The sequence below is a fragment of the Pelophylax lessonae genome, assembly GCF_965119305.1.
Source record: "Pelophylax lessonae genome assembly, chromosome: 8".
NCBI classification, from domain to species: Eukaryota; Metazoa; Chordata; class Amphibia; order Anura; family Ranidae; genus Pelophylax; species Pelophylax lessonae.
This window is the reverse complement of record NC_138775.1, coordinates 33,780,019-33,798,123: the sequence shown is the minus strand read 5'-3', so window position 1 is coordinate 33,798,123 and position 18,105 is coordinate 33,780,019. Positions and strand designations below refer to the sequence as shown.

Below are 18,105 nucleotides of genomic sequence, written 5' to 3'. Positions count from 1 at the left end.
TTTTATTGAATGCAATGACTGACTACCTATTTTGCAATGTAGCATTATAAATTACTGCATGTGACAAAAGTTATGTTGGCATTTCAAATTACATAAGCCAATATGTACCACTTTTGCCCTGAAACCCAATAACTGGTAATGTAATTTAAAACGTAATATCCAATAAAGTAAAATCTACAGCTCTCAATTAATTGATATTAAACCCTCCAACAAAAAAATAAATCAATAAATGTAGCATGACTATTGCTCCTTTTCCAATTTTGTGTGGTCTTTACAACATTACCAGCCTATGAAAGTTTCCTTTGTTGATAATCTACCTTTGACTCTTCTGCTATGTCTTCAGTGTCATCCTGGTGACACCTTGACATGTGCCCTCCTGGCACCTGGTGCCTTGTGTGTTGGATGCATGCACATTAGGGCCCATCCAAGTGCAGCAGGGGATGCTGTTTTTGTAAAATCTGGCACTGTAAGCTTTAGGTGCCCATAGGCTATGTTATTTTATGTTCTATGTGATTTCGTGCATGCGATCTCAGCTGCACTCCCCCTGTGATTAGACACAGCGGGAGTCAGGCAGCGGGAGGAGCGGCGGTGATTGCCACCGGTCTCCCACAATCTTTAAAGAAACTGACAGAAGACCCGCCTGCTTATGTAAACAAAGCAGGCGAGTCTTCTGTCACACAGGCAGGGAGAGATCAGGAGTTTCAGCTAAGCTACAACCCCGATCTCTCTGTGCCTGCCACAGAGCCCCCCCCCCAAAGTCAATAAGCATTGTTAGGCATACATTAAAGCCTTTGATCACCCCCAGTGTTAACCTCTTCCCTGCCAGTGTCATTTACACAGTAACAGTGCATATTATTTAGCACTGATTACTGTATTAATGTCACTTGTCCCCAAAAAGTGTCAAAAATGTCAGTTAGGGGTCCGATCTGTCCGCCGCAATGTCGCAGTCCCGCTAAAAATTGCTGATCGCCGCCATTAATAATAAAAATAAAAAATAAATAAAAAGTCCAAAAATCAATCCTGTAGTTTGTAAACACTATACATTTTTGCGCAAACCAATTAAAATATGCTTTTTGGGATTTTTTTTACCAAAAATATGTAGCAGAGTACAAATTGGCCTAAACTGATAAAAAAATTAGATTTATTTAAATTTTTTTATTGGGAATGTTTTATAGCAGAAAGTAAAAAATATTAATGGTTTTTTTTCAAAGTTGTCGCTCTTTTTTTGTTTATAGCGCACAATCTAAAAACCGCATTGGCGATCAAATACCACCAAAAGAAAGCTCTATTTGTGGGAAAAAAAGGACATCAATTGTATTTGGGTACAGCGTTGCACAACTGCGCAATTTTTCGTTAAAGTAACGCAGTGGCGAATTGCAAAAAATGGCCTGGTTATTAAGGGGGTAAAACATTCCAGAGCTGAAGTGGTTAAAAAAACAAACAAAAAAAAAACTAGATTTTTACAATCACTTTAAAGCGGAGTTCAACCCTAAAAATTAACTTGCATCATGAGTTTACCACTTCCTTGTTTTTAATGAAAATAAACGTACCTTCCTTCCTCTTCCTTCTTATGCGGCCACGGCCCCCGAAGTCACTTCCTCCTTTGCACTGCGTCCTGGGAGATGAGCATCATCAATCCCAGGATGCAATGGGAATGGGCAGCCGCTACTCTGATTGCTGATTGCAATCTACAGCGCATGCGTGAGATTGCGATCTGCATTCTGGGTAGCCAGGAACCAGGAAGAAGGACGCAGCGGGGGACACCATGGCTTCAGATGCCCACACCGAAGATGGCCACGCTCTGCAATCAATTTTAAAGGTAAGAATTTATCTTTATTCCATAACTGTAATGTACTGTAATGTGGGGTTAGTGTTAGGGTATTTGGGGATATGTTAGGATTAGAGGAGTATTTTTAGCTTAAAAATGTATTTTTGCCCGGAACTCCACTTTAAGTATATTATTTTCCCTTGATAGGTAACTCTGTTATCCTTTTTTCCACAGTGATCTCTGCTGTAGGCGGAAATGCTGAGGGTCAACCCTGTGTCTTCCCATTTAAATATAATGACAAGTGGTATTCAGACTGTATTACTGATGGAACCTCTAATGCGCGCTTCTGGTGCGCTACAACAGCAGACTACAATAAGGATCAGAAGTGGGGATACTGTTCAGGTAAGTGTTGTATTTGGTCTTGCTGATGATATGCTGTGAGTTTAGCAAAGCTCCAAACTTATCTCTACAAATGCAGAACAGTTTTGATGTATAGGCCCTAGAAGTTTACAAATATTTTCTTTGGTTCTGTTTAAATAATAGATATATTGTACGTTTAGATACTATGAAATATCACAGAACATAAAATTGTCTGTAAATATAATGTCACATTTTCACTTTATTTTTTCTTGTTGAGATATTTAATGGTATTCTCAATTTTTCTGCCTCCTCAAATTCTCTGGTATCACTTGATTAAAAAGTAGTGATATTAATAAGTAAGCATCCTGGAATCCTTTTAGATGATCATACTCCCAGGACCCAGTCTCCTCTTAATATGAGAATGTAGCCAGTAGAGGGGTACCGAAAATATTTTTGTATGGTGCATTTCAAAATATGATGTCGTTTAGAGGATGTGGACTCTTCAAACCAAATCTGTCTGTCCATCTTTCCTCCTCAATGCAGTCTTCCCTCATTTAACCTGTTATCCACACTTTTTTTTAAAAATGTATTGTTTAACCACTTTACCACCGGAGGATTTTCCTGCTAAAAGACCAGGGGGTTTTTTGCGATTTTTTACTGCGTGACTTTAACGGACAATTGCGCGGTCGTGCGACACTGTACCTAAACGAATTTCACGTCCTTTTTTCCCACAAACAGAGCTTTCTTTTGGTGGTATTTGATCACCTGTGCGATTTTTTGATCACGCGCTATAAACAAAAAAAGAGCGTAATTTTTGCAAAAATAACAATATTTTTCACTTTTTTTTATATGAAATTCCCCCCCAAAAAAATGTAAAAATCAAAATTTTTTAACATTTTCAGCCAATTTGTTTTACGCTACCTATGTTTGGTAAAAAAAAATGGCAAAAAGCGTATTTTGATTGGTTTGCGCAAAAATTATCGCGTTTACTAACAAAGGGAAAGATTTTTGGTGGGTTTTTTTTTTTAACGAGTAATGGCGGCGATCTGCGATTTTTTTTGCGGTACTGCGACATTGCAGCGGACAGATCGGACCCTTGACTGACATTTTTGACACTCTTGGGGGTACCAGTGACATTACTGCAGTAATCAGTGCTATATATATGCACTGTTACTGCAAAAATGACACTGGCAGGGAAGGGGTTAACTGTATTGGACAGGGAGGGGTTAAGTGTGTCCTAGGGGCGTGCTTCTAACTGTAGTGGGACATGGCTATTGGTGTAAAAACAAAGATCAACGGTTCTACATAGTAGAACCGTCTGATCTTCATTTTTACACAGGGAGAACTGACAGGCGGCTTGTTTACATAAGTCGCTCTGTCTTTCACCCGCTGTACCGGCGATCGTAGTGTGACCGGCGGACATCGGGTCCGCTAGTCACACTCCCGCACTCCTCCGTGAACGAGCCGAGGCGGGCGCGCGCCGAGGCGGGCGCGCGCTCGCCCGCTATTGGCTCTAGAAGGAGTGACAGGCGAGCGACGTAGACCTACGTCACTCTGCCTGGCCGGGGCCGACTGCCGCAGTAAATATACTGTGAGCAGTCGGCAAGTGGTTAAATAGTAAAAGTATTATAATACACTTTCATCAAATCTCTAAAATATTGCATTTGTTATTTTCAAAGGCCAGTGGTGAAAAAAAGAAAAATACTTGTGGGTTTAACCAATCATTTTTTGCAAATTGATATGTAGGGCTGTAGTATTTTTTGCTAATGTCCCTTTTGCATTTTTGTGATTTATGTAGCCAGCAGTGGGCTGCAGTCAGTCTAACTGTACCTCAACAGGAGTATTTCTCTGGCACATGTCATTACATCTGCACATCTTTTGACGCTTTTCCACTGCATGGAACTGAATGGTTCGGTTCGCTTTTGTGCTTTTCCACTGCTGGTACCGCATGGTACGGTGTAGGAACAGTTCGGTACGGTACGGCGGCGCTTTTCCACTACATGGAACCGAACGATACGGCTCGCAAAAACAGTACCACCTCAGTTGTGGTTCCAACAGGGCCGTACCGGTACCATATCCCACAATCTAGCCACTGATTGGTCAGAGAATCATTGTTATCCCACCCACTTTACTTTAGTGGAAAAGCAAACCGTACCGAACCGTTCCAACACCGTACCATGCGGTACCATGCAGTGGAAAACCAACAGAGCCAAGCAGGGCCGAGTGGAGCCGAGCCGGTACTTGCAGTGGAAAAGTGCCATTTCATGACTAAGCCCACAGCCTAAGTGAGACTATAATTCTAAAATGACATCTTCACAAGCCCTTTTGAGTATGTCATCTTAGAACTTTAGTCTCCCTAGGCCTTGGGACTAGCCATTGAAGGAAGCAGGGATCTACCCTACAGGAAGGAACCCCCAAAGATATGGGCTGTTGGAGAAAAGAACGTGCCAGGGAAAACAAGTTGTAGTTGTCCCCACATATGCAGATGTGGTGGGTGTCTTGTTGGGTGGAAAGTTTTACTCAGGGACTTTCCTATATTTGCCTGCTTTGAAAGATAAAGCTTGAGATAACACTAGAACCTCAACTGCCAAGAAGCCAGATATCTTCAAGAGTCCAGTCAGCAAAGTCTGCCATTTTGAAGGTAACCATGAAAGAAGAGATTATGATGTAGTCTTATGTTTGTGATCCAGTGCATTTTGGGGCTATCCTGATTTAGACCTCACCCTCCTTTCTATATTGCCATGCCTAACAAAACTTCTCTTTTTTTTTTTAAATTTACTACAGTAAATGACGCCCATAACTGTGAGACTTCCCTGCCAAGTAAGTGAATCTGGGTCATCTTTATTGTAGCTATTTGGTAGCTGAAGATCAATATTTGTGTGCAACTATTAAAATTCAGTACAAAGAGGGCTTTAAACTTTCCATGCTATGTGTAACTAGAGACATGATAAGAATGTGTCTTTCATGTACATAGGTTTTGCTAAAAGGTGCTCTTCTTTACCATCTCAGAATGTCAGGCGGTATGGTCTGGGTAGAGGGAGGGTTTGAAGGGCCACTACAAATTAAAAAAATTAAAAAGAAATACATGCATCAAAACTATAAGATTCACAGCAATGTATGAGGGATATACCGAAAACAGTGCAAGCGTGTGCATTGCTTTTTTTTACTTACATAGGTCATTCAACTTTCATAGGTTCATAGAGTAATTTGTCCTATATACTGTAGTAATTCTTCTTTTTTCATTGCAAGTAAATAATGGATTTCATGCAGAAGTAATATGCCATCATTGAATTGTTGGCGAAGGAGGGGTGCATGCTGTCCAACATTGATGGTCTCCCACTTTGTGATTTTCCTTCAGTGCTGGTTCTTTAAATGTCATCCATCTGTGCACAATGCTCTTGCCAATGTGTCAACTCTCTTTAAACATTCTTTAGCCTTCTGTAGATGTTGGACAGCCTGCACCCTTCCTTTGTCAAGAACTCAAAGATGGCACGCTTGGAAACTATTATTTACCAGCAATGAAAACAAGGAAGAGTTACTGTAGAGGAAAAGTCACTCTACCAACATGTGAAGATTGAACGAACTGTGCAAACAATAAAAAGTTATACCCGCTTTTGTATTACTTTTGGTACAGTCTTTGTATAACTCAGTTTTTTACTCATTTATATATCGCTAACATACTCCAAACTGCGGATAACCATTCATATCCACTGCCCCTGAAATAGTTTACAATCTAATGTCTTCACTACAGTTTAACAAAAATAATTACACTTGTTAGTGTGGAGCACATGAGCATTAAAGCAGTAATAAACCCAAAACCAAAAATGCATATATTGCAGCTTACAAATCATTAGATGTGGTGGCTGCATTTGTTTTATTTTCTTTGACTTTTTTCTCTCTGTTTTCACATAGTGGTTAGAGTTGGGCAAACAGTTCGACTCAAGCAAAAGTTTGGCCTGAACATCACCTGTTCATCCATTTGGCGAACATCCGAATTTGAGGAGCGCTTGCACAGAGCATTCTAGGGCCCTAATTGGATGAAGCAAGGCACCTGACTGCTGGTCAGGGTCAAGGCTTTGCCCACCCAGGGAAAACTGCACAGTCAGAGCCATGATTGGACAAAGTCATGATGACATTGCCCAATCATGGCTCAGTGCTCATAGTTCCATCCCACCCTAAAAATTTTCCTTCCCACAGGAACCTTTTGCAGTGTGTTGGAGTAGAGTTAGATAGAGAAGGGCTCTATTTGCTACTAGCGATTTAGTGTGTTATTGTGAGTGTAGAGTGTTAGTGTAGTCTGAGTATAGTGTGAGTGTAGTGTCAGTGTAGTTGTAGAATGTCAGTGCAGTGTTAGTGTAGTGTGAATATAATGTGATGTGTCAGTGCCTGTCCCCTTTTTGTTTTGTTTTTCTGACTATGACGCTGTTGTTCCCCCCTTTTTTTAATAGTTTTTACATTTCTCTCAGTGGCAGTCCTCAATTTAAAATGCATCAAACACCACTTTTCATTGAATAAAGTGCATCCAATTACAGATTTCCCAGTATCTATTGAATTTGGTTAACAAGACTCCATCCCATCATATCTGGGAGGCCAACAAGGAGAGACAGAAGTTCCCATGTCACTATGAGGGGGCAAGCAAGATCTGTGTTCACAGGCAAAGGTGGACTGTGACAGAACCCACTGTCACTGTGTGTTTTGGAGGGGACTGTGCGCAAGCCTCCTACCGACAGACTATGGGCCAGAAGATACTGGAGTTTGGCGCTGCAGCCTTTTGACTTTACCATCCACTACTGGCCTGGTAAGCAGAATAGCAACGCTGATGGGTTGTCCCGGCAAATGGAACTCAGCCCCTAACCTAAATCCGGACATCCCCAAGTTGACCTGAAAAGTTCTGCCGGAGTGTTCCACAAGGGGGGAGCACTGTGACGGATCACCCTGTCCCTGGATTATAAACCCCTTCGTTTCATTTTCCTATGAGTTTGGGACATTGGCCTTTTATTGCATTTTATTTTCTCTTCATTCATCCTCAGAACAAAGGAAGATGGCAGGACTCATGGCATTGTGCTAATGTAATGTAATGTTACAGCCCATCCCCCCCCCCCCCCCTGTTCCTGTGTCTAAGGGTGTGGATTCATGACACAGACACTTGTCTGAGCTGGAGACATCTCTCCGCAGGGGGTGTGTACTAAGACTGCTTGGTTCAAATGTACAAATGTTCAGTTCTCATTGGTTGGTCTTTGTCTCATTCCCCCCCCTTGCAGGGCTAAGGGGAGTGCCCCTTAGCTGTTTGTAACTGTATGGTTTGGAATGTAATAAACAGTTTAAGCTCTGCATGGTTAACCCTCAACACCTGCGTGGATTGTCTCGTGATTGAGGGGTTACGGGCTGGGTATGGCTTCTCCGCAGGCTGTGGGTGCGTTTGGAGGACAGGAACACAGTTTCGACGGATGTGCCCAGCTGGGGTACAAAGATCCGTTACATGGACCATCCTTATCCTTCTCTATCACCCAAGCTGTGACTAGTGTGAAATCCACTGAAGCTGCTAGAGTGGCTTATTCTGCCACCTTGTCCACACCTACTCCTGCCATAGTCCCAGCATCATGCATGGAGGAGTTAGCTGAAATATTTGAACATAGCGTCAGCCACTTGCTTCTTGATGATGGATGATGATTGATTCTGATGTTGGTTCTGAGGTAGAGGAAGGGAGTAACATGAGCCTACAGAAAGGGGAGAACACCGGTAAACAACAAATTGGCAGTCATGTTCCCCCAGCCGCAGTATATTGCTAAGTTGGCTCCAGTGATGATGAGGATGGAGGGGATGATGATCACTGATATGTCTTTGGTGCCAGATAAAGCAGAGGAGGGAAGTAAAGAGGAGACACAACCCTAACGAGACAGGATGTCTCCCAGAGGCAGCCATCATGAAACAGTAGAGAGAAGCCACCCTATTCCATCAGATTGTGGAGCTCTTGCCTCCCAGCCCACTTCCCATAGCTCAGCTGTGTGGGCCCTTTTTAGCACATGTGCAGATGATCGCACTGTTGCAATTTGCAATCTCTGCCGCAAGCAGATAAAGCGGGGCAAAAACACCAGCCATTTGGGTACCACATGCTTGACAAGGCATTTGACCTTCCACCACTCAGCCCATTGGCTAAAGCACCTGAAAGCCACACACAAGGGACACAATTCTTCTCCTCCTCACTCCGCACCTTTCTTGTCTACCCCCGCTATATCTCATGACCTCTCAGTAGCCTCCACTAACAGGGATGATGGTGTAGAAAAGGGTGTCACAGGTCAACATGTCTGCCAGCAGCACACAACCAGCTGTAGAGTATAGCAGGCAAATTTCTCTGCCCCAGCTGCTGCAGTGCAAAAAAAAAAAAAATACACTCCATGCCACCCACTTGCCCAGAGTCTAAATTCCAGCTTGTACAAAATGCTGACTTTGCAACTCCAGCATTTCGGTCTTGTGGATTCTGCCCCCTTCCATGAATTCCTTTGCACATAAGGTCATTTTAGCTCTGTACCATCATGTGGAAGGCAATGTTTTAGCATTATTGGGCAAGGCAGTCAGTAGCAAGGTTCACTTTACGGCTGACACGTGGTCCAGCAAGCAGGGTCAGGGACGATATATTTAGTTTACAGCATATTGGGTAACTCTGAGACCTGTCAGCTCCACCCTCTCTTCCTCCTCCTCCTCCTCCTCCATGTCCTCCTCTGCTGAATTGTCCTATGAACCACCAGTACCCTCTAAGCATTCAAGGGGCTATTCAGCGTGTCAGGTTAAAACAAGCAGTGCTTCAGTTGGTCTGTCTAGGGGACAGGAGACACAGTGGAGCAGAGAGTCTATCAGCTCTGCAGTGGCAGGCCCAAAGGTGGTTTACATCATGGATGCTTGTACCAGGAATAGTGGTATGCTATAACAGCCCTAACCTTCTGTCTGCCCTTTGACAGGGAAAGTTGACACAGGTGCCATGCCTGGCGCATGTCCTCAATTTGGTGGTGCAGCATTTCTTAAATGGGTGCCCAGGTTTGCAATATTTTCTAAGGCAGGCCAGTAGAGTCTGTAGCAAATTCAGGCGGTCATACACAGCCAGTGTTCGGTTGGCTGAAATTCAGCAGGAATTCCACCTGCCCAGAAACCACCTGCTTTGTGACATGCCCACTAGTTGGAACTCAACTTTGGCAATGCTGTAGTGGCTGCACATGCAGCAGAGGGCCATGAATGAGTACCTGTGAGAGTATGGCACAAGGACAGGCTCAGGGCACCTCATTTTTTCCCCCACACCAATGGCTGCTGATAAAGGATACATGCACTGTACTGTCACCATTTGAGGAGGCAACAAGGATGGTGAGCCATTGCAATGCATGCATCAGTGACACTATCCCTCTTGTATTCCTGCTGGAGCATACTCTGCGTGGCATTTTGGACAGGGCGCCTGAGGCAGAGCAGTGGGAGGAAGAGGAGGATGTCCTTTCCTCTCAAGATTTCCTTTCCTCTCTCTTTTTACAGACACCATTCTTGCGATGCCCCAGAACACACAAGAGGAGAGGGGGAGGAGGACTCAGGCAGTTTTGGAAGCATTGAAGCAGAGGAAGATATAAGTCAAACCTTAAGAGATGGTTTTCAGTCCCCAGAAACCTTGAGAGTAGTACGTGGCTAGGAAGTGGCAGTTCCATATAGTGTATTCTTCAGTGACCCAAAGGACTCTGCTTCTCATGCCTCTGCAAACTTGCAGTGTATGGGCTCCCACCAGACTTTATCTAAAAAAAAAAATGTTAATATTGGCCTGAGTGTACTATAATTTGGCTTCTTCATATAAGGCTTGCTCACTGTGGTGCAAAAATTTGTTATCTCCATCCAAAGTCTGCCAAAGAGACACCATCATTTATCCAAAGACTCTCTCTAATCTTGTTCCGAGTGCAGTAAATTGTGGCCTCATCATGCAGACTGCCTCCCCAAGCTGTTATTTACAAAATAAAGAAAGCTTGCAGGGAAAATCAATTTAAATGTTTTTTTTTTCTTTATCTATGTCAGTTTTGCTGCAACAGGTTCTATACACAGTACAGATTCTGTACTGTACCCTGTGAAGGGGTGCAAGGGCATCAACCAGGGACTATATGTACAATAACTTTTCATTTTTATTGTTTCACTTTAAGCATATTAAAATCACTGTTCATTTAAAAACAATCTTTACAAAAAAAATATTTTTGCATTGATACATGTCCCCCAGGGCAGTACCCGGGCCCCCATACCCTTTTTATGGCCAATAACTTGCATATAAGCCTTCAAAATAGGCACTTTTGATTTTTCAAGTTCGGGTCCCATAGACCTAATTAGGGTTCGTGGTTTGGGTCCAAACTTTGCGATTTTTGGGGGTTCTGGTAGAAACTGAACTGGGGGAGGTTCGGCCCAATTCTATTGGTGATCTGGCCAATAACACACCTCCTGTATTAGTAAGACACAACTCTGGATGCAGACAGCAACATAGTCAGTTTGGGGGAGGGGAGTGTTATATGTATTACCAGATTTTAATACAATAACAAATTAAAAAACTCCAACTAATACTTTATAGCCAGTTTGAGAACTCACTTCATGTGGTAGCACATTAAGGACTTAGCCACTCACTGAATTCTTCTTTTTAAGGGCTTTTCTTTCCCATTTTTTTAAAAAAGAAAGTTCCAGAAATCAATCAAGTTTTCATCACAGGGGTTTTCAGCAATTACTTTCCATCAAGAACAAACAAAATTAAACCTCCTGGCCTTTAGTCAGGACCCACAGATCGTAACACAGTACCATTCAGTACCTCGCCCAAAAGCTTGATCCATACACTTGGCAGGCCCTTGCTTTTCTGGCTGCCATCTGTACTCCCGAACAGAGAGCTCCTTTGTGTGTTCAAAGGGGTGGAGCCCTCCTGACTCCTGGGAAACAACCTCCTGTCTGCTGGGGTGTAACCAAGAACAGGGCCGTCCTTCCGAACTTGCCTGGGGGCCCCACGGAGGGTGATCCCCCGATCTGACCCCCCCTCGGCTGACCGCTTTAGTCTGCTCTAGGCTCGCTGCTAGGATGGCCAGCCGACTGGCATCTAGCAACCAATGACGTCCCGAATACGAAAGTGGGGCTGAGGAGAGGACCCAGCATGCAGGGCGGTGGAGGATCTTCCTTGTCCTCATCCGAGCCTATTACAGAATGTCTGGCTCCACCCACCTCCTCCCTTCATCTGCACTGTGGGGCCGCTGCGGAAGGGAAATTGCCTGACTGCTGCTTGAGGTGATATGTCATTATAAATGTTTCTTATACGGTCTACATCCTGAGAGCTAAATCATCTCTCTCTCTCTCTCTCTCTCCCCTTCCCCCTCTCTCTCTCTCTCTCTCCCTCTCCCTCTCTCCCTCTCTTCCATAACCTAATAACTCATGTCCATGCTAGCCTTCTTTCTTCATCCCTTTTTTTCTCTCTCTCTATCCATCCCTGTTTTTTTCTCTCTCTCTCTCCATCCCTCTTTCTTTCTTTCGCCCTCCTTCCCTCTTTATTTCTCTCTCCCTCCATCCCTCTCTCTCTCTCCCCTCTCTTTCCCTCTCCCTCCATCCCTCTTTCATACTCCATCCCTCTTTTTTTATCTCCCTCCATCCCTCTTCTTTCATCCCTTTTTTCTCTCTCTCCCTCCATCCCTCTTTTTTTATCTCCCTCCATCCCTCTTCGTTCATCCCTTTTTTCTCTCTCTCCCTCCATCCCTCTTTTTTTTCTCTCCCTCCATCCCTCTTTCTTTTTCTCTCCCTCCATCCCTCCTTCTTTTTCTCTCTCTCCATCCTTCTTTCTTTTGTTCTTTTTTTCATCCTTTTCTTTCTCCATCCCTCTTTCTCTATTACTCTCTTTCCCTCTCCCTCCATCCGTCTTCATTTCCCTCTCCCTCCATCCATCTTTCCTTCTCTCTCTCTCCATCCCTCTTTCTTTTCTCTCCCTCCATCCCTCTCCCTATAACCTTTTTTCTTTCTCTCTCTCTCTCTCTTTCCCTCTTTCTCTCTCTCGCCCTCCATCCCTCTTTCTTTTTCTCTCCCTCCATCCATCTCTCTCCTTCCCTCTTTCTTTCTCTCTCTCGTCCTCCATCCCTCTTTCTTTTTCTCTACCTCCATTCCTCTTTCTTTTTCTCTCCCTCTATCCCTCTTTCGTTCTCTCTCTCTCTCCATCCATCCCTCGTTCTCTCTCCCTCCACCCCTCCAAAGTATCGCAAATTTAATAAATAATTCATAGTGCTTTCGTACTGCGCCATTTCAGTCTGTAATTTCTTGTTTTTCAAGCTCGTGTTATATTGTCAACATTGTGTTAATGTTTAAACACTGATTTTGTTGGAGGTACCAATAAATATCGCCTTATCCATAATTTGCATTTTTATTCTCGTGGGTGATTGTGTAGGCGGGGCCCCACTGCACTGTTTTGCGGGGGGCCTATAAAGCTCTTAAGATGGCACTGACCAAGAACTCTAGTCAGGTCTCTCCTAAAAGACATGCACTTGCCTAATTAGTGTGCAAGTGTCCTCCCAACACTTCATGCGAAATACAAATAGATATGAAGCTCCAGCAATTCAGACATCCGTTTTCAGATCTTTGTTAGCTACATAATGGTGACAGTTAAAATCAGCTTTCTTTCATTGCATGACTAAGGCTACGTGCCAAAATGTGTAAGCTGTTTTTAACTGTCACCATAATTATGCAGCTAATAAAGATCTTAACATGGATTTCTGAGTTGCTGGCTCTTCATATCTTTCTGTATTTTGCATAAACAGATACATTCTGCTGGAGAGCTTGTTTTTCAAAAGCACAACAGATTTGCTGCCTGGATTACCAGATGAAAATAGAAGAAAGAAAGCCTAAAAATCGAAACAAATGCAGCCGTCACGTTCAAAGAATTTGTAAGCTGCAATATGTTAAATGTTTGGTTTTGGGTTTAATACTGCTTTAAGTCCATCTCACCCTACTGGAACACATACAGCATGCATTGGGTGGTTGGCAAGAGATGTAACAACCAGGGTGTTTTTAAACTGTGGGATGTAGCCAAAGCACCTAATTCAAACCCTAATAAATATAATTAGAATTCCCAAACTCCACAATCCCTGGGCTCCAGAGGTTTAGGGCCACAGGTTTCGCTCCTAATCCACTATCTATACATACTTTCCATGCCATGCTTTTATTGCAGTGTTTCATATATAGATCTGTGGATTCTCTACCCACTGACTAGCTCCATGCCAGACAGTGCGATTAGCATTTCTGTGAAATGACCAGTGGTAATAATGGCATGTTCATTTAATTGTTGTGGTTCTGAACTGACACCACAGGGATGCACTAAGATGATAGATGTTCAATACTATGTGTCAGAGTACCTGACCCTGCAAAGGAAATTAGATATTTAAAGCTAAAATCCAGACAAACAGCAAAACACACAGATGAAATACATACTGTATAAGGGAACTGTTACCTGCAAAGGTATTTGTATTTCTGTCCATCCAGTTCCAGTGAGGTTTATACAGTTCTGGCACACATAATCTCAGTCTTAGAATACCTGATTTCTTCTTCTGCAGTTATATCACACTTACAGGTTTTGTTCCTCTCCACCCACTCCATTTGCCACTTGTGACTGGACAGTAAAAAGAAAAGCAGCAGACTGAGGAGTTCATCTCTCTGCTCTCTCTTCAGATCAGCATATTTCTTATTAGCACATAAGCACATAAATAAAACTGATTGATTCCTTGTGCTGCTTCCCCCTCTCCCACTGTGCTGTACAGGGACTGGAAGAGGCTGAAACCAAGACAGATTTATCTAGTACTACTGATTGCATTCCAAGCAGTACATCATCTGCCTTCCAATTTGTCTTCTGTAAACTACAAATATTCCCCTCATTATGTAATGAAGAAAAGGAAGCCCTTTTTAGTCTCAATTAAAAAAAGAGCCTGGGTCCAATCCATAGGCCCATGCCTTGACGTGGGGGTTGTTGGTAGAGACATTAAGCATTAAATATTCTCTGGGCTGGAACACTAACCCCTTATAGCCTCACCAGCAATTAAGAGCATTACCACTCCCAAGGCCTTGGTTTTCCAAGATGGCATCCTCACAAGGCCTTGTGAAGATGCCATCTTAAGCTGGCCATAGATAGATTAAATCTCATCTGGTTCAACAGGGACTGGCTGAATTGATCCATCTATGGGCAGGTTGGCTGTACTAAAGTTTATTCATCGATCGGTTTCAGTACAACCAGCTTGGCGGATTTTTTTGCATGTGATCACTGCCGACATCTATAACTTCTAGCAGTGATCATTCTGTTCTGCCAGCAGGGAAGGCTCCCCACTGGCACAACACATAAGCACTGGGGGAGAGATTTCCCCATCAACACTGATGATGAGAGAATCAAGCATTTTTCTTTCCTTCAGCCCCTGGTGGCAGGAAAGGAAATTGTATAATCTATTGCTTGCCTTAGAAGTTCAGTATCCCCTAGGCTTTGGGAATATCCTAGAAAGGAAGCAGGGATCTCCAATATAAGGAGGAACTCCTGAGGGTGTTGGCTGCAGAAGAAGAGAGGATAACGTCTAGATGGAATAAGCTGAAATATGCGGATGTGGTCAGTGACTGGTTGAGTGGGAAGTTATACATTGGAACTCTCCTATGTTTGCCTGCCTTGGAAGGTAAAGATTGAGATATCACTATTACCTCAATTGCCAAGGAAGCGGAAATCTAGCAGGGTCCAGCCAGCACATTCTGTGATTTTAAAGGTAACAATGTGAGCCTTTTGGTAAAAATCTAGAAGAGATTATGGCTTAGTCTAAAGTGTGAGATCAATTGTATTTTGGGGTTATCCTAATCCAGACCTCACCCTTCTCCCCATATTGCCATGTACAGTAAACTTGTTTTCTACTTTAAATCTCCTACAGCTTCTGATGCCATTAATTCTGAGCTAGGAATCGCACCCAAGGTGAAGACTTGTGAGACTTCTTCGCCACGTAAGTGAACCTGGTGCATTTTTAATGTTGCTGTTTGGTAGCTGAAGATCAATATTCATGTGCAACTAATGAAGGTCATTACACATAGGGCAACAAACTCTTCGTGGTATGTGTAACTGGTGACATGATAGGAAGGTTCTATTCTTTACCATCTCAGAACATCAGGAGGTAGAATCTAGGGAGAGACAGGGTTTTGTAGCACCCCTACAAATAAAAAATTAAAAAGAAACAAATACACCAATGCTATTTGTAAGTTTCACAGCAATGTATAATTTTGTTTTTAACTCACTTATATGAGTATATCACTAACATACTCCAAACTACTTAAGAACATTTGCATCCCCTGTCAATGAATGAGTTTACAATATCTTCACCACAGTTAAAGTGTCACTAAAAATGTTTATATTTAATCCTAGATAGAGTAAGTGTGGGTTATAACCAATGTCAGTTTTTTTTTTTTTTTTTTTTTTGCCATTCGTGTCCAATTGGGGAGATTTCCCTTCACTTAGCCAAAACAGGAAATAAGAGGAAATCTCTCCAAAGTGGGGAAATCATGGGGTGTCTGGGGTCACCAGAACTTCTATCCTTATTGGAAGATTTCCCTTCTATTCCTGTTTTGATGTCAACCCAAAATTCTGGATTTTCTTTTAATTTCACTTTGGATGATGACAGTAAACAGGACAATAGAAAGCATGAAACTCCCTAATGGGGGCAAAGACAGCAATAAAAGCTGACAGGTGTCCTAATCTCTTTCCACTCTATTCAAAACCTAAAAAAGTTTTACTTTTTATTCACTTTAACAAAAATACATACAAATACTGTTGAGTGGAAATTATTTTTGACTTTATTTTCTTTGCATTTTTTGCATTCATGTTTAATAAATAATTTTAGGCCTGAAGATTATTTTAAACTCCCAAAACATTATATATTTTCTAAAAACAGACAGCCTAGAGGATAAAGTAGTATTTGTTCCAATTTTTTATGTCAGGTGATATTAACACAATGGTTTATGAAACAAAAATGTCAGTAAAATATACACTAAAATAAATAAATTTAATATGTTACCCATTTTTTGGGTAAAATATAAAAGATGAGGTTACACCAAGTAAACATATTCCCAACATGTTAAGCCTTAAATAGCATGCTCCAATGAAGCAGCAACAAACTTTGGTACCCTATACCCTATACCCTACCCTGGTACCCAACCTATATACCCTATTATATAGGTGAAGCTTTATAAGTCCCTACAGAGCATCAGTTTAGAGTGAACCAAGAATTATTGCTCTGACTCCAACATGTGCAGCCATACAAAATGTTATATGTGTAGTGCAAATGACGTTTTTCAGCATAGGCGCCCCTGACACGTGCATTTAGGTTCGTACATGCATGTATGTATGATGGTGGCTCAAAATGTTTTTTTGGGGGGGATTTTAAATTCTTCTAACTTAAATTTTTACTCTTTTTTTTTTATTTTTTCAACTAAACTGTTTTTCAGCTCATAGAGGACAAAAGGTTTTGCATTTTTTGGGTCACAGGTTCCCTTTTATGAGACATCAGGTGTCTTAAAGAGGTCTCCCCTGCTCTCCAGTGAAGCTAATGGAGTGCAAATTCACACTTCTTCTCTAGCCATACTGACTGGGGAAAGTGACACAACAACCCAAGTTGCTTCTGAATTTTTTGCATCTGCTCTCATGGATTTATCAATATTTTTCTCTGGCAATTCATGCTGTTTCACAGGACATAATTGGACACATCCAATGCTGGTGAAGAGGTAATTTAAGGATGCTTTGCATTGCAATATGCAGATTTCAGGTGTTAATCCAGGACATTTTATGAAAAAAAAAAAAAGATTGCTTGCAACTAGACAGACATACACTTCTTAACCACTGTTCCTAAATGGAATCTCATCAATTTCTGGGATAGTGCATGACAATAGCAAAGCTGTATTAGAGGAGCTGCAGACATCCACAATGCCAGTTCTAGATGTGCGCATGTTTAAAGAAATCATAAGAAATTTTGGATAAAGACCAACTTTCCAAATTGCAGTGTCTTGTAGCAGTAGGGTTCTCATTTCAAATCCAGACCGCACCGCTAACTGTGTTGAGTTTGCATGTTCTGCCTGTGCTTGTGTGGGTTACCTCCAGGTACTCTAGAAGCCATGATGGCCCCCTCACCTTCTAAGCGCTTTGAGTTCCCACAGATAAAAATGCTATAGAGATACAAATTACATGGGTTAAAAATACAGTATCTCACAAAAGTGAGTACACCCCTCACATTTTTGGAAATATTTAATTATATCTTTTGTGTAACAACACTGAAGAAATTACACTGAAGAAAGTGTAATTTCTTCAGTGTTGTCCCATGAAAAGGTATAATAAAATATTTACAAAAATGTGAGGGGTGTACTCAGTTTTGTGGGATACTGTATGCAGCCCAAGGTCCTTTAATTACAAGAAATATGTTTCCCTTGTAATAATGACCATATGCAACAGCAATTACAAGTTCATCTTTAATATAGGTGTCCACAAGACTAGAGCAGAAGATTGAGTCATCCACGGGAAGAAGAGAAGACTGCTGAAGGAATGTATGAAAATGCCGGCTGACAAACCATTTCCTGGAACCACAGCGCCTGATTTGCTACATATACAGTGGCATATGATCATTATTGAAACAATATTTTCATTTGTCAGTTTGTTATACCCTTATCTACTAATCCCTATGTTGTATATACTGCTTTTTCTTGCTTTACCTATATTGCTGTATAATTTTACCAGTGGTAAATACATTTTTGGAAATTTGCTTTACTTTGAATAAATCAATAAATGACACAAAAAAAATAGTTAGCCAAATTGAGTTGTTTTTTTTTTTTTAATCACAGTGTTTAACGCACATTGTAAATCACATTTTCTTAAAGATTGTGATAAAAGGGGGAAGGAGGGAGGAATTCTGGGAGCAGACTTGGAAGAAAGTAGGATAGGAGGACTGGGA

The 18,105-nt window shown here is 41.9% G+C and overlaps 1 protein-coding gene across 1 annotated transcript in view; it reads left to right on the top strand.

Annotated features, from left to right (window-relative positions):
* The window catches only part of LOC309561275 (uncharacterized protein), a 209,080-nt gene extending 191,314 nt beyond the window's left edge, over positions 1–17,766 (top strand). Inside the window, exons 13-16 of the mRNA XM_082265090.1 lie at positions 2,003–2,170; positions 4,913–4,948; positions 15,049–15,117; positions 17,636–17,766. Coding sequence (XP_082121216.1) covers positions 2,003–2,170; positions 4,913–4,948; positions 15,049–15,117; positions 17,636–17,664 — 302 coding nt within the window. The 3' untranslated portion in view covers positions 17,665–17,766. The remainder of the gene's footprint in view (positions 1–2,002; positions 2,171–4,912; positions 4,949–15,048; positions 15,118–17,635) is intronic.
* The last annotated feature ends 339 nt before the right edge of the window (positions 17,767–18,105 follow it).